The sequence below is a fragment of the Mesocricetus auratus genome, unplaced genomic scaffold, assembly GCF_017639785.1.
Source record: "Mesocricetus auratus isolate SY011 unplaced genomic scaffold, BCM_Maur_2.0 Super-Scaffold_100025, whole genome shotgun sequence".
Taxonomy (NCBI): Eukaryota; Metazoa; Chordata; class Mammalia; order Rodentia; family Cricetidae; genus Mesocricetus; species Mesocricetus auratus.
The window spans coordinates 11,820,297-11,843,445 of NW_024429206.1; the positions used below are offsets into that span (position 1 = coordinate 11,820,297).

The 23,149-nt window shown below is 53.3% G+C and overlaps 1 protein-coding gene across 3 annotated transcripts in view; it reads left to right on the forward strand.

Moving 5' to 3' along the window:
- Window positions 1-9,437: 9,437 nt before the first annotated feature.
- The window catches only part of Rasal1 (RAS protein activator like 1), a 30,547-nt gene continuing 16,835 nt past the window's right edge, over window positions 9,438-23,149 (forward strand). For 2 of the 3 annotated variants that reach the window (XM_013119819.3, XM_013119818.3), the window contains exons 1-8: window positions 9,438-9,775; window positions 13,154-13,210; window positions 15,711-15,824; window positions 15,985-16,046; window positions 19,213-19,342; window positions 21,534-21,615; window positions 21,702-21,833; window positions 22,563-22,648. In XM_013119819.3, coding sequence (XP_012975273.1) covers window positions 9,711-9,775; window positions 13,154-13,210; window positions 15,711-15,824; window positions 15,985-16,046; window positions 19,213-19,342; window positions 21,534-21,615; window positions 21,702-21,833; window positions 22,563-22,648 — 728 coding nt within the window. In that variant the 5' untranslated portion in view covers window positions 9,438-9,710. Of the gene's footprint in view, window positions 9,776-13,153; window positions 13,211-15,710; window positions 15,825-15,984; window positions 16,047-19,212; window positions 19,343-21,533; window positions 21,616-21,701; window positions 21,834-22,562; window positions 22,649-23,149 lie in introns of those variants that run through there. The other variant, XM_013119820.3, reaches the window with a different exon arrangement.

Sequence of the window (23,149 nt, forward strand, 5' to 3'; positions counted from 1 at the left end):
CAGGAGGATCCCTGGGGCTCACTGGGCGGCCAGCCTGGATGGATGCATGAGCTCCTGGGTCAGTCAGAGACTCTGTCTCAAAACATAAGGTGGAGAGTGACTGCAAACCACCAGACATGAACCTCTGGCCTCCACACATACATACATGCATACACACATACAAATACACGAATATGCACATAGACATACATGAATATGCACATACACCTATACAAGCCTGTATACACTCACACACACACACACACACACACACACACACACACACACACACACACACACACACGTGCGCATGTGCAGTCATTTCCCAATTCCTCCCCTTATACAGCCGGACCGGGAAACAGCATAGGAAGATGCCTGATGATCAAACATCCTGCTGTTGCAAGCTCTTTTGTGTGTGGATTAAAGCAATCTCTCTCATAATTTCCCATGGAAACCTGCCTGTTTGGAAACTTCAGTTGTTATTGTCAATCCCCATTTCTGGGAAGGCCTGACAAACAGCTTAATTTTAGCTCAGGGATGTGGAACTTGACTGACTCCATTTTGATTTTTAGCTTTGTTTGAGCAGGAGGAAAGGTCAAAGCCACAACTTCCTGCAATTTTTATTAACCTCTCTTTCTAGCCCATACGGTGCCCTCTCCCCTCGGCATCCTCCACTTGTTCCCCCATCAGACCCCACCCAGCAGCATCAGCACAGTTTTACCGTGTCAAGAATGCTGGAGAGATGCTGGAGAGATGGCTCAGTGGTTAAGAACACTCACTGCTCTTCTGAAGGTTCTGAGTTCAATTCCTAGCACCCGCATGGCAACATACAACTGTCCCATACCGTCTTCTGGTCTGTAGATATACATGCAGACAAAGTACTCATACACATAAAATACACAAATAAATAAATCTTAAAGAAAGAATGTTGTACAGGGGCTGGGGATGTAGCTTAGTGGGTAGAGAGCTTGCCTAGCATGTACAAAACCATAGATGCAACCCACGGTGCTGCACAAACCAGGTGTTGGGGCGCATGTCTGTCACGTCAGTTCCAGGGAGGATTGGACGTTCAGTGTCATCCTTGGCTATATATTGAGGTCAAAGCCATCATGGGCTACATGAAACAAAATAAAAACAAAACAAAAAACCCAGCCAACCAAACAAAACCCCCACAAGTTATAGGGGTTGGGTAGATGGCTCAGCAGTTAACAGCACTGGCTGCTCTGGCAGAAGACGTAAGTTTGATCCAGAAACCACATGGCAGCTCACAACTGTTTGTAACTCCAGTTCCAGGGTGATCTGAAGCCTTTCTCCCCTCTGTGGGCAGTAGGCATTTGTGCGGTACACAGATGGACATGCAGACAAAAACACGTATACATAAAATAAAAATAAATCTTAAAAAAAAAACCGAGAAGCCAGGCGGTGGTGGCACACGCCTTTAATCCCAGCACTTGGGAGACAGAGGCAGGCAGATCTCTGTGAGTTCGAGGCCAGGTTGGACCGATAGCCTCCAAAACAATACAGAGAAACCCTGTCTCATAAAACCAAAACAAAAACAAAAACAAAAACAAAAAACAAAACAAAACAAAAAACAAAAAGCAAAACACAAAAACAAGCAAGCTATATAAACAAAAGCATATAGCGTTTAACCTTTCGAGTCCTCTAAAAATGTTTTATTTTGATTGTCTCATGATGGCCTGGAACTTAGGATGCTCCTGCCTCAGCTTCTCAAGTGCTGGGTGACAGAAAGGCGTGAGCCACCTTGCTAACTGCCTCTACCTCTTGATTATCAAGAATAAAGCTGTTTGCTGGTTGGGAAGTGGTGGAAACAGAGGCAGGTGGATCTCTATGAGTTCAAGGCCAGACTGGTCTACAGAGCGGGTTCCAGGACAGCCAGAGCTACACAGAGAAACCCTGTCTCAAAAAAAAAGACAAAAGCAAACAAAAAAGAACAAAACTGCTTTGGGTCATATGCTGAGTTCGGGGTGTAAGTGCCCCAGAGCCAGTAACTCCTAAGGTGATCATCTGTTTACCTTCTAACAAGGGACCACCATCTTTGTTTTTTGTTTGTTGGTTCTTTTTTTTTTGAGACAGAGTTTCTCTGTGTAGCTTTGGAGCCTGTCCTGGAACTCACTCTGTAGACCAGGCTGACCTTGAACTCACAGAGAGCCACCTGCCACTGTCTCCTGAGTGCTGGGATTAAAGGTGTGCACCACCACCACCCGGCTATGCTTGTTGTTCAGGCAGGGTCTCTATGTATCCCAGGATGTCCTGGAGTTCACTGTGTCTCCATCTTCCAAGTGCTGGGATTAAACACTACTAACGGCAAGGCTTTGGCTTTGCCTCTCTGCAGCCCCACCATGCAGTAGATCTGCCATCTTCCTGTTGCAGTTGGCCATCCTTAATCAGGAAGTTTCAGATCTGAAATACTTCTGAACTCAGAACATGCCAGATTCCAAATTTTCAGATCAGGGATGTCCATTAAGTAACATTTGTGGGGGAGAAAAACAAGCAAGCAAGCAAACAAAAAAACTCAAAAGCCAAACCACCCCACAAGTCCAAAAAACCTTTCCACATGGGAAATGAGTCCAGCCCTGAATCTTTCGGGTGAGGGACGCTCAGCCTGCAATACCATTTGTTATTCTATTCTGCTCGAATTTCTGCTTTTATTTCCTTATTCTTTTTGCCATGTTGAGTCTCCAACCCAGAGCCTTGTGCACACAAAGCAAACTCACAACCCCCAGGTAGAGTTTTAATTATTTTGATCTATGTGTAGTGATGCCTCCTGTGGTGTGTGTGTGTGTGTGTGTGTGTGTGTGTGTGTGTGTGTGTGTGTAGGCCACAGGTTGACATTAGGTATCTTTCTGGATCACTCTCCATCTTGCTGATTGACACAGCAAGATGGAGATCCAGATCCAGTCATCTACCTGTCACTGGCACTGAGGTTACAAATATGTGCCAGCTCTTTATGTGGGGGGCAGGGCTCAAACTCAGGTCATCATGCTTGTGCAGAAAGCCCTTTACTGACTGAGCCATCTCCCTAGCCACTCTTGCAAATGTTTATTGAGTACCTACTATATGTCCTACACTGTTAGAGATGCCAAAGATATATCAGCTCTCAGAGCCCAGCCAGACCTGTCCTCACGGGCTCACAGACGTGTCACAGGAGGTTACATAAACCTAAGGATTCTGGGGAAAGGGCACTGCATCACCATGAGGGCTCCTAGAATAGGGAGGCACTTGAAAAAAGCCACATGTAAACAGCCTCAAAGACCCTGAGAGTTGAGCCTAGGAGAAGGGTGGTCTGGGTAGCAAGCATAGCACGTGCAAAGGCCCTGAGGCAGGCAGAGAAGGAAGGTCTACAGACAGGTGGGTGTGTGGGATTCATGTATGAAGGGATCAGGGCAGGATGAGGTCAAGGAGGGTCTAGACCTGCTGTGTGGGTGACTCATGAGACGCTGGGCCTCTTGAGGACTGGTGTTAGTCTTTTCTATTCCTTTTTTAGAGATAGGGTCTCACTCTGTAGCTCTGGCTGACCTCAGAGTGGCAGCAATCCCCCTGCCTCTGCCTCCTGAGTGCTGGCATTCCAGGTGCATTCTGCTGTACCAGTATTTGTCTGTATGCAGACAGCCACCCCCAGCCCGGAGACTGACTGTGCATGGCTGAAGGGCAAGTCCAAGGTCTTAAGCCACCAGCTGTCTTCAACCGTGGAGCGCTGTGCCTTCAGCACAGCCGTCCCCTCCCAGACCTCAGAAGTCCTCTCTGTTAAACAGGAGGATGTGTCTGGTTGGCCTGGGGCACCCCTGCCATGCTGTGAGCTGGGCTGCTCTGCCTGTCTCTGTCCCCAGCTAGGGTGGGGGCAGGGGGATCTTGGGTTGAGTGTTTAGTGACAGCAGGACACTTTCCCAGCTGGCCTTGCCCTTGGCCACAAACCCACATGCTCTGGAAATATCCACTGCCCCCCTCCCTTGGCCTCACGGTCCAATGACTTCCCTTCCTACTTCTCCATTTCAAGGCGTGGGTGGGGGAGGCTGTCAGGGACCTGTTTCCTGGGCAGGCAGCCTGGGGAAAGGGGTAGTATGCCAATCCTTCACACACCTTCCACCGTGGCTGCCTGTCCCCCGTGGCATCTTGCCCAGAATTGTGCGCAGCCGTCACAAACCAGGCTTTGTGTCTAGAGACAAAGAACTTGCTCTCACCCCCTCACCTGTGCCCGGGACCTGTCAGCTCTACCCTAGCCATGGCCTCAGACGTTGCCACTTCCCTAGGAGGGGAGACTGATCCTGGCAGGGGCAGGTCTGCTATTGGGTGTGGAGAAGATGGCGTACAGGCAGGACTAAGCTGCTGAAGGTCAGGACACCATCCCAGGTGCCTTAGGACAGAGAGCTGGCAGTCAGTGGAACAGGGTCACAGGAACGCTGGGCCCTGGCTCCTAGGGGCAGTGACTTGTACCTGTCAAGTGTGTTTTGAGTCCATGTGCCAAGGGTGTGGGAGGTGACATGAATCAGACATTGTCCCTGACATTTAGGCAATAAGACTAGTTGGGTAAAGCACCACCAAACAAGCCATCAGGAAACCAGGATCATGAGCGTGACTGGCAGGGCCCAGGGGTGGGGGTGGTGAGGACACAATGACTACACAGGACTCCGCAGGCCTCTCTGCCCCCCACCTCTCTGCCTGGACTTCCCAGCCTCTGGGCGCCAAATGGTAAGAGTTAGAAGGGAGAAGTGCTCTTTTAAAAACTGAGTGAAGTGTCAATTAACTTCTTGATTTTGTTTTTCAGGACAGGGTTTCTCTGTAGCTTTGGAGCTTGTCTTGGAACTTACTCTATAGACCAGGCTGGCCTCCAACTCACAGAGATCCACCTGCCTCTGCCTCCCGAGTGCTGGGATTAAAGGCGTGCGCCACCAACGCCCGGCTTCTTTTTCTTTTTCAAACAGGTTCTCAAGATATAGCCCAGGCTGGCCTCAAGCCTATAGTCTTCCTGCTAAAAAAAGATTGTGTCAGACCCCTATAAATAAAAAAGTGTGTGTGTGTGTGTGTGTGTGTGTGTGTGTGTGTGTGTGTGTGTACTCACCTGTACAAGCATCGGGTGTCTGCCTGTGTTTTCTCCTTTTTTTTTTGAGACAGGCTCTCTCATTGAACCCAGAGCTCTCTGAGTCAGTTAGACTGGGCTGGCCAGTGAGTCCTCAGGACACACCTATCTCCCCCACACTGGGGTTCCAGGCAAGCTCAGCCAGGGCTGGCTTTTTACATTGGTGCGGGGGATTCAAACTCATGCGGGTACAACACACCCCTTTCCTGCTGGGCCAGCCCCCAGCCGGGAAACTCCTTTTTAATAGCCATACATTGTTCCATCGGTCAGGTCGCTGAGCTGCCTTTGGCCCCACCCATCACAAGCCTTACTCAATTGTACCCTAAGTAGCTGAAGCTGAAGGACAGCTGAATGGCCCGGAGGAGTATATAAAGGCTCCCCGCGAGTGGGCAGGACTTGATGGCAAAGGCAAAATCGGGGTGGAGGGAAAAGTCTCGTTTGTTCTGTTTTGCTCACAACGTTGCCTATAGCCCAGACTGGCCTGGAAGTTGCTACGTAGCTGAGGATATCCTTGAGCTACAGCCTTCACCTTCTACATGCTGGGGTTATAGACATGTACCCCCACACCCAACTTAGGAAGAGCCTTAAGGATAAATTCAGGAGACCCAAACCCAGTGATGGGTTGGTGAAGGGACTTACCATCATGAACAGTCAGAATCTCAACTCTAGGATTCCAACACCGGGGAGGTTGAGGCAAGAGGATTGTGAGTTCAAGACCAGCCTGGCCCCCATAGTGAGAGCCTGTCTCTAAACCAAACCCAAGCCCAATGTGTCAGTTTCCAGTTTCTGTGGAGTAAGTTTTCCTTCAAGATTTGAGGTTGGGAAGGCGGAGTTCCAAAGGGGGTTCAATCAGATGTCATGATCAGGGAAGCCCTTTGTGGTACTGCTCCGCCTGCCCAGACCCCCACAGTGAGGTTAGGGTAGGGATTCTCAGCTCAGAGTCTGAGGGTTCCCCTGGGCCACTGTGAGCCTGTCACACACCAGGATGAGGTAGGGGTACCAGCCAGATCTGAGCAGTGAGCCTTCAGGGGCAGGCAGAACTCTGATCTTGGGATCTCTCTGCCTAGATTAAAAGTACAAAAAACCAAACCCAGATTCCCCCAGATCTACAATCCAGAACGGATACTTCCTCATGCTAGCTGGAATGTGGCGCTCCCTCCATCCCTGGAATTCTGGGCTGGGCCTAGCACCCTACCTGGCCACATCCCCAGAACTTGCCTGGCCTCTGTGTTAAGCCAAGTGTGTGTGGGGTGGGGGTGGGGAGTGGGGAGGTTCCATGCTCCAGAGTGAGCTGGGATTCTACATGGTGGCCATTACAACTAGTGGGCACTTGCTGTATACCAGGTATGCTGAAGTCTCTGGGATTCTACATGACCATTACACCTAGTGGGCACTTGCTATATACCAGGTATGCTGTACTTCTCCATGCCCTCAAGCATCCAATGAGATGGATGCCGTTAACAGCTCACATTCACACAGGAAGAAACAGAGGCATCGAGAGGGTAACTCACCTGTCTGAAAGCACTCTGTTCTGTGATTCATAACCAAGACCCCTCCCCTAAACCTTGAGCCAGCACCTTCCCCACCTAAGGCTTTGCCTCCCAAGTGCTGGGATTAAAGGCGTGCGCCACTGCCGTCTTACAAAATTATTTATTTAGAGGTATAGCCCAGGCTGCTCTTGAATTCACCAAATAGCCAAAGATGAACTTAAACTTCTATTTTTTTTTTTTTTGGTTTTTCGAGACAGGGTTTCTCTGTGGCTTTGGAGGCTGTCCTGGAACTCGCTCTGTAGTCCAGGCTGGTCTCGAACTCACAGAGATCCACCTGCCTCTGCCTCCCGAGTGCTGGGATTAAAGGCGTGCGCCACCAACGCCCAGCTGAACTTAAACTTCTAATCCCCTTGCTTCTGTCCTCCAAGATCTGGTGTTACAGCTGTGTGGCACTGTGTCCTGGGAAAGGAACCTCGGGCTATGGACATACTAGGCAAGCACTCAACCAACTGGGTGACAGACCCTGACCTTGTTTTTTTTTTTTTTTTTAGATGGAGTTTGTCTTTGTAACCCAGGCTAACCTGAACTTTACAATCCTCGCCTCAGCCTCCTGTGGTGGGATTGGGGGTACGCACCATCGTGCCTAGGCCTCACTTAAGTCTCTCCATGTCTGTTGTCTGCTGTTCGCAGCCATGGATGCTAGACGATGCAGACAGAGGACTGTGTTTGCCTTTGAGGAGGATGAGGGGCATATCACCAGCACCTACTGTGTGCTTGGACCAGCTGGAACATCTGGAACAGCTGGCCTCACTCTGCCTGTGGAAGGGTATGAGATTGGGTCTCATGCTTATCTGATAGCTGCCAGGGCCTCTTCCCCCTGTCCTGGCTCCCAGCGAGTCACACACCTTCCTTGGTTGTCTTTTCTCCTTTGGTCGCTGGATGGAGGTTGTCTGATCAGGATTCCAGCCTCTTGCTGGTTTTAGTTTAATTTCTTACAACAGGAGGTGGCTGGGGGAGGGTCATGTGGGAAGCTTAGAGAGTGTGGGCCCTGTCTTAGACAACCTGGTGTCAAGGGGGTGGGTGACAGAGCTGGCTCCTTGGAGGCCTAGCTGGACCTGACAGCTCCCCCTGGGAACCTGGAGTGGGGCTTCCTGTTTAGCTTTGGAATACGGATTAATGGCGACTGCGTGACTGTTTGGACATTAGGTTATGGGATCCAGGACTCCATGAGGGTTCCCGAGGACTGGATTACTTGTCTGGGATCTCTATAACCCCAGGGGCAAAGTATTCCAGGCAGAGGTGTCTGCCCAGGTGTGCCTGTGTGGGGGTGGCATGCAGGGGAGCCACATCTGGATACATGGCAAGTTTTCGTCCTCCCTAGAAAGATTGGAGTGATCACTGCAGATGGTGGTGGTGATGGCTGGAGCAGGAATAATGCTACAGTTCTTGACTCAGCCCCGGATCACCCCTGGTATCCCTCTGAGGGTCTGGCTGCTTTGCAGTGCCCAGGAACCCACTGGGAGAGCATCTCAGGGAGCTCCCACTTCCATCTGGGATGGATGCTGGCTGTGGAGTGGGAGAGGGCGGGGATTCAGACCACTAGGCCGCTCCTACTCCCAGGGCTGGGCAGGGACTGGGCAGGTGCTCCCAGTCTTGCCAGTCTGGGCAGTGACAGGTGACCTCATTCCGCACTCTCATGGGTGCCTGGCCCCAAGATGGTCTGCTGTACAAGTTCGTTGCCAACCTTTCTAAACACTCTCCAGTTAGGTAAGCCACAGACGCGAGGAGGAAGGAAGCTGTGCTGGTGTCTACCCTGGACAAGCCTCCTGTTCACACGATCCCATTTAACACTTGCAAAAGCACAAAGCATGTTGGGAACAGAGCAAAGAGGAAAAAGAGCATTGCCTGGGGTGGAAAGCCACGCCAGGAGATGTGACATTTAAGCCACACCTGAAAGAACAGCAATAATAATATCAGGTACGTTGTGTGGTTGATTAACTGCCTATCACTGAGGCCAGTGTAGGAGTATCTCACTTATTTCTCTCTCAGCCCTATGAATGAGACACGTGTCACCCTCATTAAACAGATGAGAAAACCAAACCAAGGCACAGAGAGGCTGAGTGACTCATCCAAGACCACACAGCTATCAAATCTAGCAGAGTCAGAATTCAAACCCAGGAAGGAGACTTCTGGCAAGTGGTCCCACCTCTCAGAACCCCAGTTTTTTGTTTGTTTGTTTTGTTTTTGTTTATAATCCACAGATGGAGGGTATATACGGCAAACAGGGCTGCTGAGGTCTCGGAACTGAGATAATCCGCATGAAAGGCTCAGTCCGTGCCTGGCACACAGTTAAGTGTTCGAGGATTGCAGATGGCTCTTATCGTGTCGCCCTGGCAGTGTTATCTCCGCGCCTCCCCTCCCCCTGCGGCCGCGGCTTCCTCCCCCGCAGTGGCAGCCTATGACGCGGGAGCCTCCGCTGGCACACTCCAGGTTTAATTGGAGACGATGTACTGGGGGGGGATGTTCGAGGCCCCTCCCTCCTCTCGCATCAGACCCCTAGGGAGTGTGCGCCGCCTGCCGCCCAGCGCGAGTACTGTTCCGGGACCCAGAGTCTGGCGTTGGGTGGCAGGGGCGGAGGTGGGAGAGGAGTGGGAGGTGCTGGGTTGGGGCAGGTGGAAGACACCCGGGTTCTTGGAGGGACTAATGTCAGCTCAGTAGTGGCCCACGGCCCGGCCCGATTGCCTGTGGCCCCCACCCCCTGACCCAAAGCTCCTGGGGTCCCCGGCTGGGTGCAGCGGACTGGGGTGCCAGCAGGGGGGAGCTCCAGTGGGGTTCAGGGCGGGCGGGGCAGCTACGGGGTGGGGGGCGGGATTGGGAGGGACCTTTCGAGCTGCAGACGCTGGGCTCAGCCTGCCCGGAGGGAGCACAGGCACAGCTACCTGTGGCTCGGGATGCATGTCCCTTCTTGGTATCCAGCACTTCTCCCTCCCAGCCTCTCGTCCTGCCCAGTCACACCCCGGACCCGGACCTTTGTGAGCCTGCGGAGAGCGCTCCGGGCCTGAAGCTGGTGACATGTAGGTTCACCTCCTGGTCCAGCCTTGGAACCTCGGCAGATTCCTTGCTTGGAAAGTTTGGGACTGTGCGCCATGTCCAAGAGCGGCTCGCTGAGTATCCGCGTGGTGGAGGGACGGGCGCTGCCCGCCAAGGATGTGTGAGTTCCCGGGTGCCCACTGGGGTGCGTGGAAGGGCTGTGGGGGCCTCTGTCTAGGACCACTGTTGGGGATCCGCCCTCTTTGTCCTGTGAGAGGGGGCACCCACGCTTAGCAGGTGCCGCACCCTGCTCCCCACCAGGGAAGGGGAGGGTGTCTTTGTTCTAGGATGTCCCCAAGTAGGTCTTCTAGGGCAGGAGAAGGGATCTCTCTGGACGGGTCCTCTTAGAGCCAAGGAAGGGACTGATGATCCCTTCCTTAGCTAGAGCAGGTGTTGGAGGTGGGGCTTCTCCAGATGACGGAGCCGGAGCAGGGCTACCCAGAGATCACCGGTAGAGCCCCAGAGGGCTGTGGTCCAGAAGGACCTCAGGAATTTGCGTACTTCGGAGGTGTTTAGGTTTGCAGAGCTTCACCAGGTGCTCTCCAACCCGGAACCACGAGTCTGCCAGCCTTGTACCTGCAAACCTATGGTGGACTGTCTCGGGTCCCCAACTGCTCTAAAAGCCACTCACTCGCATGTGCCTCGGGTGACGGGGCTGGGGGCGCTCGGTTTCTCTGCCCCTGTCCTTGGCTTTGCTTCTCCAGGGCTGAGTCAGCAAGTGCTGACTCAGCAGAACGGGGTAGGTGGAAGAGCGGGCTAGGTGGAAGAGCGGGCTTCCCCCCTCCTGCTTGGTCTGGAGCCAGGAGAGGCTCTGGCTCTGAAGGTACCAGCACCTGAGACAGGTGCTGCGGTCCTTGGGAGGAGGTATGCTGAGTGACCTTGAACCTGCCTTTTGCTGGCCCTTGGTGTCCCATCTGGGTAGTGTAGAAGTGGAAGGAGCTGTTGTTTGATCCCGTGACCAGCTGGACTGGTGGAGGACACTGGCTAGGGGGTCAGGTGTGGAAAGGTGAGCAGACAGGGCACCTGGAGTCCGTCTTTGCTTGGGTGGAGGTCCCGACTACCCAAGCTGCAGATTCTGCAACACCACCCTCTGATTTTGGGAACCTCCTTGTCCCCCAACACTGCAGCTGTACCCAAAGGGGAACTGTTTAGAGTAATTATATCTTCCTCATCAGCTACAGTAAATAAATACACACCCAAAGTAAATGCGGGCGCTCGGTTTCTCTGCCCCTGTCCTTGGGGCACAGCACGAGTGTGAGCTACCTTCTCTTGAAGATGCCTTCGAACCTTAGAGATTACAGCAGTGTGAGGCAGGAGTGGAGACCTGATACTTGATGGCTGGCTGAAGGTATCTGCCCAGAAACAGGACTGTTGCCTCCTTGGACTCCAGCTGGTCCACTAGTCTTGGGAGACAGTTGTGAGCCCCTGGTGGACGTTGTCACTGCTGGGATACAGGCTCGGGCTTCATCTGGAAGGGGCTTGAGGCTTCTTTTTATTCTTGCATCTTCTTACGTCTCTCCCTAGAGTTTTCTGGTCAAGGTAAGCTCTGGCTGGAGTGGGCCGTGCCCCAGAGCAAGGTTGAAGAGGAGTCACTGTGCCCTCCTGGGATCTTCTCAGAGCAAGCTGGGGTTCCCTTGTCTGAGAGTGGGGTGTTAGCTGGGGGTGTCGTCTCATTCCACCTTCAGAGGCAGAGGGCTTAGTTAGATTCAACCTGACACTCAGGTTAAGGCGGTGGCAGTCATCACTGAGGGCTTACCATGGACAGGTATCGTGTTTAACACTTTGTGTGGCCCACAACTGGCTTCTCTGTTTTACAAATGGAGAAACAGAGGACCAGAGAGGCAGTCGTGACTGTAAAGTCCCAAAGCTAGGACATAAGCACCAACAACTTCAATGTATGAACGTCTGGGGAAGTGATGCCTGAGGGTCACATTTTCCCAGGCTTGACTCAGACGGGGCCATGGGAGAGGCTGGAAGTCTGGAGAGACCAGGGCCTGGGAGAGGCCAGCCCTGCCTGCCACCCTGGCCCCTACCTGATAGGAGCCTGATAAGGCCATGTGCGTCATGGCCCTGGAGTAGATGTGTTGAACCCTACTCCCTTGAGGGACCTGGGGTCAGCCAGGTTGCTTGGGAGAGGCTGTATCTCCAAGCCTCCATGCCAACTGATCCCAGGCAGTCTGGGCCGTGTCTGCACTGGGGCAGAGAAGCCTTGGAGGGAACCTTCCAGCCAGTCAAAGGCCCAGGTTTGCAGCCAGTATCCCTGTTCCCTGTGGTTGAGCACGTGGGTGGCTGGGAGAATGCAGCTGGAGGAGGAGAGGGGACATGGCTAGGAGACCCAGGCTGAAATCACGTTTGTACCATCCGTCCCTCCTTCCTCCAGAGCCTGCACTCCACACATCCATTCTGCTGAACCTTCCCTGCAGGACCAGCCCCAGACCCAGGGAGAAGTAGGAACAGCCAGCACCCCATGGAGGTTGAAGTTCAGAGGTTGTAGGAAGACAGAGGTAGACACAAATACACAGATAAACTGTGTGCAAGATGATTTAGGTCCAGGAAGGCAGAGTTTGTTTTTTATTTATGGGAGCCTTGTTCTCACTATGTTGCCCAGGCTGACCTTGAACTCCTGGGTTCAGGCAAACTTCCTGCCTCAGTCTCCAGGGAGTTGGGACTGTGGGTGTGGCCCATCCCAAATGGCTTGGAGGTTCCTTTTAGACAGTGGCAGTGAGAGACAACCTCTCCAAGGAGGTGGCTTTGAAGTGAGGCAATGGAGACCCAGGTAGGCAGCCTGGGGTTTTCTGGTGACTGCTATTATAAGGGGGTGGGTGGGTGGGGCCCACTTTGATTGGCCTAGGGCTCAGGGCTTTATGGTGGGGAAATAACACATGCCTTTTGGGATTTGGCTTTGTTTGGCTTTTCCTGCTGGGGTTGGGACCCGGGTTTGAACACATTAGGCAAACACTCTACCACTGAGCCATACTCTAGCCCTACAGCCATCTCTATGGGTTCAGTTTTGAGGTCCTGGACCTTGCTTCGGGCCTGCAAGTCCTTCCTGCTGAGGATGGGGAGCATAGTGTTTATCTCAGAAATTGGCAGTAGGGTCTTGTCTGTGTCTGAAGCCCAGGATAACCCATGATCCCTCCTCCAAACCTCTTTCTTTTACCCCCTTCCCCCCGTGTGTGTGGTGTGGGTGTGATGTGATGTGTGTGTGTGTGTGTGTGTGTGTGTTAACATCTGTTGGAGTCACATAGTAACATAACTGAGGTCCTAGAGCAGGATGGACATGCATGCTTATGCTGCCTGTGGGTGGTAGGTGACTGGGCTGGGCAGCAGTGATATAACCCACTGATGTTCCCCCAAGGCCTGGCCTTTTTGTAGGAGTTACTATGTGACCCAGGGTAAGTCCCCTACCCTCTCTGGGCCTCACCCTGCCTACGGTGGGGATTTGAGCTCCCACATGACTGTCCCTTCCAATAGCCTCCTCGACCCCCTCTTCCCACAGGTCTGGGAGCAGTGACCCCTATTGCTTGGTGAAAGTGGATGACGAGGTGGTGGCCAGGTGCGTAGTCAGCATGGTGTGGGGAGGGAGGGGCGGGACCCAGTACTTCCCAGAGGAGCAGAGAGAGCAGCCCCTCACGGAGGTAGGATTGTCTTTCAGGTTTCAAGGAGGCTACTTATGCCCTGGCCTCTTGGGGACACCACTGTGGCCATTGTCAACTGGCCCATATCCTCTGTCTGGGGACCCATGATGTCTCTGGCTCCCTGGGGCTGACTCAGCCACCACCAGGCTGTGCCTCTCCAGTGGCCTGTTAGGGGGAGGTGGGGCGGGCATCTCACGCTTGGTTGGTTTGGCTGTTCCGGGCCTCTGGGTACTGCGGGTGTCTGGGTGTGTTGTATTCAAACAACTGTTCAAGTGGGAATGTGTGTGTGTGCGCGTGCGCGTGTGCGCACGCACATGTGTGCATACCAGCCTGCCCATCCGGGGTGCCGTGGAGCTGGTGTGAATGCTTCGGGCCATGTGTGAACGTCCATGTGGGTGTGCAGCCCACAGGACCGCTGTGGGTACCAGAACAGGGATATGGACGTGTGCCTCACGTGTGAACGCAGAGGGGGGGTGTGGATCTCTGTGGGCACTGAGTCTAGAAGGGACACCAGCTGAGTTGGGCTTCTCTTCCCCCGCAGTTCAAGGGACAGCTCTCAGCCCCCGCAGACCTGAGGGGGTGGGTGGGTGGGTGACTGAAGCTTTGGTTTCTATGGAGATGGCAGGATTCTGGATGCTCCTGGCACTAGTTCTGGTCCAGATGGGCTGGGAGCTGGGGGTGGGGAGTCCCCAGGGAAAGCTGACCCCTCCCATGGTTCCCTCTGTGTTTGCCCTGTTATAAGATACTAACCCCCAAGCCTCAGACTGGCTTTCTCTATGCTCCAGGCAGCTGTTCCCCCTTCTTGGGCTGGAAGGAACCAGCAGAAGGAAGCAAGCTTTGCCCGCTTGGTTTGGCTGGGGCTTTACTGGGCAGTGTAGAGTCTTTGTTCCCAGGAGCAGTCATGGCGGGAGCCCTGTCAGGGTGCCCAGCCCAGATGTTGAACATATGTATGTGTGCCTGTGTCTGCTTTGGCTGGACTCTGGCATCCCCTGACTTTGTGGGTGACACGAAGCCCTGAGTGTTCTGACCACTGTTGGTCCCACAGAGTCCTGGCCCTGCTCATGCGTGCCTCAGGGTCTTTCCACATGCTGTTCCAGCCATCTGGGATGCTGGTCTTCCCTGCCCAGTTCTCTTTTGTGTGACCAATTTGTGTGGGAAGCCCTCCCCTTCCCCCATCCCTCCCCTACCCCCAGCTCCAGCCCTCCCCTACCCCATCCCTCCCAATCCCTCCCCATCCCCATCCCTCCCCTATCCCCAACCCTCCCCTACCCCCAGCTCCAGCCCTCCCCTACCCTCAGCCCTCCCCCATCCCCAGCCCCAGCCCTCCCCATCCCCATCCCCAGCCCTCCCCCATCCCCATCCCCAGCCCTCCCCATCCCCATCCCCAGCCCTCCCCCATCCCCATCCCCAGCCCTCCCCATCCCCATCCCCATCCCTCCCCTATCCCCATCCCCAGCCCTCCCCTATCCCCAGCCCTCCCCCAGCCCCAGCCCTCCCCCAGCCCCAGCCCCAGCCCTCCCCCATCCCCATCCCCCCCATCCCCATCCCTCCCCCAGCCCCATCCCTCCCCCATCCCCAGCCCTCCCCATCCCCATCCCTCCTCCAGCCCCAGCCCTCCCCCATCCCCAGCCCTCCCCATCCCCATCCCTCCCCCAGCCCCAGTCCTCCCCCATCCCCAGCCCTCCTCATCCCCATCCCCAGCCCTCCCCTATCCCCAGCTCTCCCCCATCCCCAGCCCTCCCCCATCCCCAGCCCCAGCCCTCCCCCAGCCCCATCCCCAGCCCTCCCCCATCCCCAGGCATCACCGATCTCACCCTATCACAGATGATGTCTACAGTCTGGGGGGGTATGAGGTATTGGTGACTTGTGGATACTATGTTGCTATGTAAACATGTCTTTGTGTCTCCATGTCCAGGCTTGTGTCTATACCAGACACTGTGTCTATATTTACAAGCAAGTTTCTAGATGTTTCTGAGATTGCTTGTGTGTATCTGTGTCTGTGTGACTGTGACTCCCTGTGTCTGGCATGTCTAGGTGTGTTTTTCTGGTTGTATGTTTGTATGTGTTTCCGTGGGTCTCTGTGTGTGTTTTGGTTCACTTGTGAAGCTCTTTAGTTGCATCTTGGGGACATGTGTGTGTGTGTGTGTGTGTGTGCGTGCACATGTGTGCCTGCGTGTGTACATGCACATTTCGACTCCCCACAGCTGTGCCTACATTTGTCTGCATCTCTGGTATGTGTGCATGTTGGGTCTCAATCTGGGCTCATTTGTCTGAGAGCACTTGCTGTATTCCTGGGATGGGGGCTTGTGCATGGCCATGTCTGGTGTGTGTGTGTGTGTGCACGCACCCCTAGCTGTGTTTGTGGGGATCCCCAGGTCACCCACTGTATGAGGCCCTAGCCCAGCACCCCTCTTGCAGGACAGCAACCATCTGGAGGAGCCTGAGCCCCTTTTGGGGGGAAGAATACACTGTGCACCTGCCATTGGACTTCCACCACCTGGCCTTCTACGTGCTGGATGAGGACACTGTTGGGTGTGTGGTGGATGGGTGGGGAGTGCATGGGGGTCCCGAGCCACACGCCAATCCACACACCGGGAGGAAGTGTGCCTCATCCAACCCCTGACACTTGTCCCCATGGCTCCACAGGAGGGTGCTAGTCCTGGTCTGACCCTCTCCTACCACTTTCTCACAGACATGATGACATCATTGGGAAGATTTCCCTGAGCAAGGACGCCATCACAGCTGACCCTCGAGGTGAGCAGGGCCTGGCTGGAGGGAGAAGAAAAATGGTCTGACCCACAGGGACCTTGCAAGGACTGACTGAGGGAGTGGCCTCAGAACCTGAAGGGGGAGCACTCTCTCTCTCTCTCTCCCCCTCCTTCTTCTCCCCTCCCCCTCTCCCTTCCCCCCACTCTCCCTCTTTCCCTCTTTCTGTCTCTCTCTCTTTCTGTTTTTTGAGACAAGGTTTCTCTGTGTAACAGCTCTGGCTATCTTGGAACCTCGTTTTGTAAACTAGACTGTCCTTGAACTCACAGAGATCCACCTGCTTTTGCCTCCGGAGTGCTCTGGGATTAAAGGGTGTGCACCACCACTGGCCGGAGGATGTGTCTTTTTTTATCCTGTCTCTTTAATTTGTAATTCAGTTCATTTATTGAGCAGCTAACTCATTTTCATAGACCTGGGGTTCAAACAGCGGAAGTGTGACACCCGTTCCCACCTGGGCCTCTGTTCCTATCCGGTGTAGTCAGCTGCTTTAGTTTTGTCTTTTTGAGATAGGCTGTCTCTGTCTAACCCTAGATCCCTAGATAGTCTCCAAGTTGTGGTTTCCCCATGCCTCAGTTTCCCTCATGCTGGTATTCCAATGCACAGTATCATGCCTATTTTTCCAAACACTTTGTATTTGCATGATGGTGGTGAACCCCGGGCCTCTCAAGTGTGTGCCTCTAAACTCTGCCTTTTTTTTAACACACAAAAACGTAAGAACAATAGTAGGGCCCACCACACTGACACACTGGGAATGCATGCTGAGCCCTCCCGGAGGTGGAGACCTTTTTTCCCTCCTGTTTTTCCTGTGACAGTGCTGAGGTCTAGAGGGCTCAGTGACTTGCTCATGGAGCCAGGACTTGGGACTAAGGTTGTTTGGGTCCAGGGTTTGAACTCACCGTGTTGTATTCGTGTGTGTGTGTGTGTGTGTGTGTGTGTGTGTGTGAATGCTTGTGAACATGGGTTTTTCCTAGCCTACTTGGTAGCCAGTTAGACTTGGTTTTCCCTAGTTGCCTTTTTTTTAACCTCACCCTGTATTTTTAAATTTTTATTTTTATTTTATATGCATGAGCATTTTGCACGCTTGTCTCTAAGTGCACCACATGTATGTAGTGCCTGAAGAGGCCAGAAGAGGGCGCCAGATCCCCATGTGGGTGCTGAGAACCGAACCTGGAGCTTCTGGAAGAGCAGGCAGTGCGAGCTGTCTCTCCAGCCCCTTTCACATACCTGAGACAAGGGTACCCCCGGCTGGCATAATATATGACAGTACGGTGTCAGCCTCCCAGCATGGGATGACAGGCATCCGCTGTGCCTAGCAGGCACTTCACTTTAAGGAGTTCTGAGTTCTGCAATCACTGCACTCTGCTGTAACGTCCCATCATGCACTTGGCTGGCTCTCTGGTGAAGCATCAGGGGTGTTGGCCATGTGTTCCCAGCTCAAGCAGTTGCAGTGGGCAGCCCTGTACTTACTAATGGTATAGCATTTTCAGGCCCCCTCCAGTCAGAGAAATTCCTGAAAGTTTATGCATTTAATCAAACCATACATTCTTCTATGTATTCTTTTTATTACATCACAGACCCCATGGGTTTCAAGAGCCGAAGGAAATAAGGATGCCTCAGGAAGGTGTGGGTGTTGGGCAGGGGGACGTTGTGCTCATCTTGGTGGACAGAGGGGGACACCACATGCGCATCTTACCTCTGGGAATGGCAGAATGGAGGGTGGATGATGGTAAGAGTGGCTGCCCAAGCTGGGTTTGGTGGCACATGCCTGTTGTCACAGCACTCAGGAGGCTAGCCTGGGCTACATAGTGAGACCTCATTCATGTCATCATCATCATTATTAGTGCTGGGATCAAACCAACGGCTCTATCACGGAGCTATGCTTCCGCCCCAACTGCATGTTTACTAGTTATTGTATTAGAGTTGCAGGGTTGGAGGGATGGATGGCTCAGCAGTCAAGAGTGAGAGCCGCTCTTCCAGAGGTCAGAGTTCAGTTCAGTCCCCAGCACCCACAGGTGGCTCCAGTGTCAAAGGATCTGATTCTGGGGTTTCTTCTGGCGGCAGCAGGGAGCCACGATGGGTGTTTGCTTGTTTGTGCATTTGAGGCAGGGTCTCACTGTGTATCTCTGGCTGGAATTCAGGGCTTTTCTTTCCCCAGGACTCTGACAGAAATGGCTTAAGGGAGGGAGGGTCTATTTAGATTCACAGTTCAAAAGAGCAGTTCATCGTGACAGGGAAGTTGAGGCAGCAGAAGTTGAAGGAACTGGTCACATCCCATCCACGATCTGGGAGCAGAGAGGGATGACAGTTGGGGCTCCCCTCCATTTCTTCATCTTGTAGGGTTCAGGATTCCAGCCTAGGGAATGGTTCTGCCCACACTGTGATGGAGAATCCCCCATGGGTATCCTCAGGGTTAACCTTGATCCAGCCAACCCTCCCAGTTGTGCCTAGAAACCTATCTTCCAGGTGGCTCTAGAGGCTGTCAAACTGATAACACTAGCCACAGTTACAGATGCTTTGAAAGTCATGTTTAAAGAGATAAAACAGCAACAGGAGGTTAAAGCCTGAGCGCTCAGCTGTGACCCCGGCCCACACTCAGGAGGGAGAGGTGGGATACATAACAAGACTCTGAATGGAAACAAAACAAAAGAGAAACAAGAGGGCAAGGAAAGATGTTTGCCAAAGAAGTCAATAAGCAATATGTTTAAAGTGTGATGAGAGCTCTGTGTGTATGTGTGTGAGTATGTGTGTGCACATGGGCTTGTCTGTGTCATTCAATGTTCCAGAGTACCCATGATGACAGCCCAAAGCTGGACTGCCCACGTTCAGACTCCATCTCTGTTGTTTCCTCTTTTTTTTTTTTTTTTTTCTTTTAGAGACAGGGTTTCTCTGTAGCCCTGGCTGTCCTGGAACTCATTTTGTAGACATCAAACACACAGAGATCGGAATGCCTCTACCTCCCTAATCTCTGTGTGCGGAGGGCAGCCTGGTCTCTGTGCCTCAGTTTCCTCCTTTGACATGGCTGATTGCAGACCAAATCTGAGGTCCTGCCTGAGAAACCGCCAGTATCATGTACGGTCATCATCAGTGGCAGTTGGGAGCTGACACAGTGCCTAGTGAGCTCAGGTGCTTGCTAAACACCATGTCTGCCCTGCAGGGATCGACAGCTGGATCAACCTGAGTCGAGTGGATCCAGATGCCGAGGTGCAGGGTGAGGTCTACTTGGCCGTGCGGCTGCTGGACGATGCCAGGGGCCGATGCCTCCGCTGCCACGTGAGACAGGCCAGGTATGCTTGCCCTGGGGGTGGTGTCCCATGTTCTGAAAATGAGCAAGGATGTGGCCTGGTGGATAGAGCGCTTGCCCAGGATGCATGAGGCCCCGGGTTCTAGCCACAGCACCACATAAACTGTGCATGGTGGTACACATCTCTAATCCCAGCACTCGGGAGGCAGAGGCAGGAGGATTAGGAATTAAGGGTCATCCTTGATGACATAGGGAATTTTAAGCCAGCTTGGGCTACGAGACACCCTGTTTCAACAAACCAACAAAAACACAAAATCAAGCTGGGTGGTGGCAGCGCACATCTTTAATCTCAGCACTCAGGAGGCAGAGGTAGGCAGAACTCTGTGAGTTCGAGGGTCTCTCTGTGTAGACTAGGCTGGCCTCAAACTCACAGAGATCCGCCTGCCTCTGCCTTTCAAGTACTGGCATTAAATGCTTAGCCACCACACCTGGCAAAAGCAAAATCCTAACTTAGGTGTTCAGGGACAAATAACAATCAGCTACATACAAGAAGTGGGCAGACAGGTGTGTGTGTGTGTGTGTGTGTGTGTGTGTGTGTGTGTGTGGGAGGGCGTTCAGCTTGGGGCTGGTGAGATGGTTCAGTAGGTAAATCACTTGCTACTCACACCTGATGGCCCGAGTTTGATTCCTGGAGCCCATAGAAGGAGAAAACCAACTCTTGAAAGCTGTACATGTATATAAGTACATAATCACAGACACACACACACACACACACACAGTCACAGACACATACACAGTCACAGATACACACAACCACAGACACACACACAGTCACAGACACAGACACACACACACACACACCACACATACAAAGACACAATAATAAACAGCAGACTGTTACTTCTTGGGCAGAAGTCTTAACTATTGGCTCACTGACATGATGGGTGTCCTCAGGCATGATGGATCCGGGAAGGTGTCATCAGGCAGTGTCAGTGACCTACCAACTTTGCTTGCACAACTGACCAAGCACCTCACTTTTACAGAACATCCCAGGGTTGATTCTTACTGACTTGACTTGGGGTCACACTGGAGTCTTGTGGGCTGAGAGGAAGGCCTGAAGGAAGTCGACAGACCCAGAACCAGTGAAACCCAGAGGTGGCCTCTAGACACCACACCCATCTTCCAGCCTCCCTCAGTCCTCCTGTCCCCTCCTCAGTCCTCCTGTCCCCTCCTCAGTCCTCCTGTCCCCTCCTCAGTCCTCCTGTCCCCTCCTCAGTCCTCCTGTCCTCACATCCCTCACCTCTGTTACATCTTTTCCCTCTTACCTCCCTCCCGGAACCTTCACTCTTAGGTTCCACCCACACACATTAAGGGCGATTCACATTTCTAGCTTGCTGTGTGACCATAAGACCCTTCCTTGCCCTCTCTGAGCTTCTCCTGACACCTCTGGATTCAGGTCTCAGCCTTGGCGCCAGCGGGACAGGGGAGAAGCATGAATGAGGAATGACCCAAGGAAGGGAACCAGATAACAGATTGTGTGCAGGGGTCTGCACTCAGCTATTCTGCCCATGACCCCTCCTCAGACACTAGGCAGTACAGGATCCTTGCAAGCAGGAGAAGGACCGATTGCTGTCGCTTAGCAACTGTGTTGGTTCCTAGGAAACCAAAGGCTTTGGATGCCCAGCAAGGCTGGGAAGCAAATGGGAGGAAGAAACAGCTCCTGGTGGTGGTGGGGTGTTCCTGGATTTGGGGGCCTGTTAGAAGGGGGATGGGGAAGCTGACTCAGGTGAGGCTTTGAGTTGTCATGGTAACCACAGACAGGATGTCTGTGTCTCATTCTTTCCCTTTGTTCCTAAGCAAGGTGTGGGCATGGATGTTTGTTGAATGAATAAGTGAGCTGAGCCCAATGTTACGATAAGTAACTTACTTGCCTATGTCACTTCATTGGACCCTTGGTCCGGTGACCTTAGTCTGATCTAGTTTCAACAGGTGGTGATGGTGCTTGCCTTTAATCCCAGAAGATGCAGGCAGATCTCTGAGTTCGAGGCCAGCCTGGTATACAGAGTGAGTTCCAGGATAGGCTCCAAAGCTACACATAGAAACCCTGTCTCAAAATACAAAACAAAACAATACAAAAGAACAATCTAGTTTCAACTCTTTTTTCTAGGCCCAGCTTGGGCTCTGGGTCCTCGAGGGCCTGTGTCCACACACCCCTTCTCTTCCTCTGCCCCCAGGGACCTGGCCCCCAGGGACATCTCCGGCACATCAGACCCATTTGCGCGTGTGTTTTGGGGCAGCCACAGTTTGGAGACGTCGGTGAGCAGACAGCCAGGCAGGGGTGGGGCATTCCTCTGTAGGTGGAACCAGTTGCCTCCCCCACTCACAGCCCCTTCCACCCTCAGACAATCAAGAAGACCCGCTTCCCACATTGGGATGAGGTGCTGGAGCTTCGGGAGGCGCCGGGGACCGTGTCCTCGCTGCGAGTGGAGCTGTGGGATTGGGACATGGTGGGCAAGAACGACTTCCTGGGCATGGTGAGTGTCCCTCGCACTAACAAATGCCCTCTGTGGCTCCCCAGTGCCTCCCTTGAGCAGGCAGGAAAACCGAGGCTGTGGAGTAGGCAAGGACCTGTCTGAGGCCCCAGGGTGGGCCCAAGGCTCCCGGGTGTACTGGCATTAACCTAACCTTGTCACTATCCCGTGAGGTTGACAGTCATTGTCCCCCTCTGCACAGGAGGAAATTGAGGTTTGGAGCAGCGAAGTAGCTTTTCTGAAGCCCTGTGGCTCTTAGCTCTTAGCTCTTCTCTTGTCTGAGGCTGTGGCTGTGACAGTGACCTTGTGCTCACTACTGGGTCACTGTGTGACCCAGGGCAAGCCATCTCTTCAAGCCTTAGCTTTTTTTTCTCTCTCACTTTCTTTTATTTTTGGTTTATTGAGGCAGGGTTTCTCTGTGTAGCTCTGGCTGTCCTGGACTCACTCTGTAGACCAGGCTGGTCTTGAACTCACAGAGATCTACCTGCTTCTGCCTCCCAATGCTGGGATTAAAGGCATGTGCCACTACTACCTAGTGCATTAGCTTTTCTGAATTGTAAATTAAGTGTCCCCTAGAGGCCCTAACTGCCTTGGCTTGAGAGAGAGGGAGAACTGGGCCCTGGCTGGCCACATGCCATCTGTGGGTGGCAATCCAAGCTTTCCCTCCAGGGCCGGGTGGGCTCTTTATCAGCAGGACGGGGCCCCCAGCTGAGGTCTGTGTGTCCCCCACAGGTGGAGTTCACCCCACAGACCCTCCAGCAGAAGCCACCCAACGGCTGGTTCCGCCTCTTGCCCTTTCCTAGAGCTGAGGATTCTGGGTAAATGTGGGTGCCTAGGGAGGGGCACCACTTCAGTTTGTGGACAGATTGATTATCTTGGGTGCTGGCACCAGCTTGCCCTATCCCTCTGGCCCTAGTCACATGTCCCCAGGATGTCTTTGTCAGCCCACACAGTGCCCCTTGGCCCAGCCTGCTGTCCACCATAGACAGGCTCACACACCCAATGCATGGTAGAATGTTTGGTCCCCGCACGGCTGCCTTCCTGGCCACATTCCTTGCTTTATTATGTAGTGCCAGGAATTGAACCCAGGGCCTTGGCTGTGCTAGGTAAGAGCTCTACCACTGTCCCAGTAGCTACCACTGCCTGTACACACATGTGCTGTGCACACTGACCACAGAGCTCCCTGGGCCCCTCAGTCGTTCGTTTCCTGGTTGGTTACTCCTGTCCACGCTGTTCACATAACTGACTGCACCACTTGTGTCCACAAGACCCGCGTCTTACTGCCCTGCTTACGCTTGCCGTTCTGTAAGTCCTGTGGC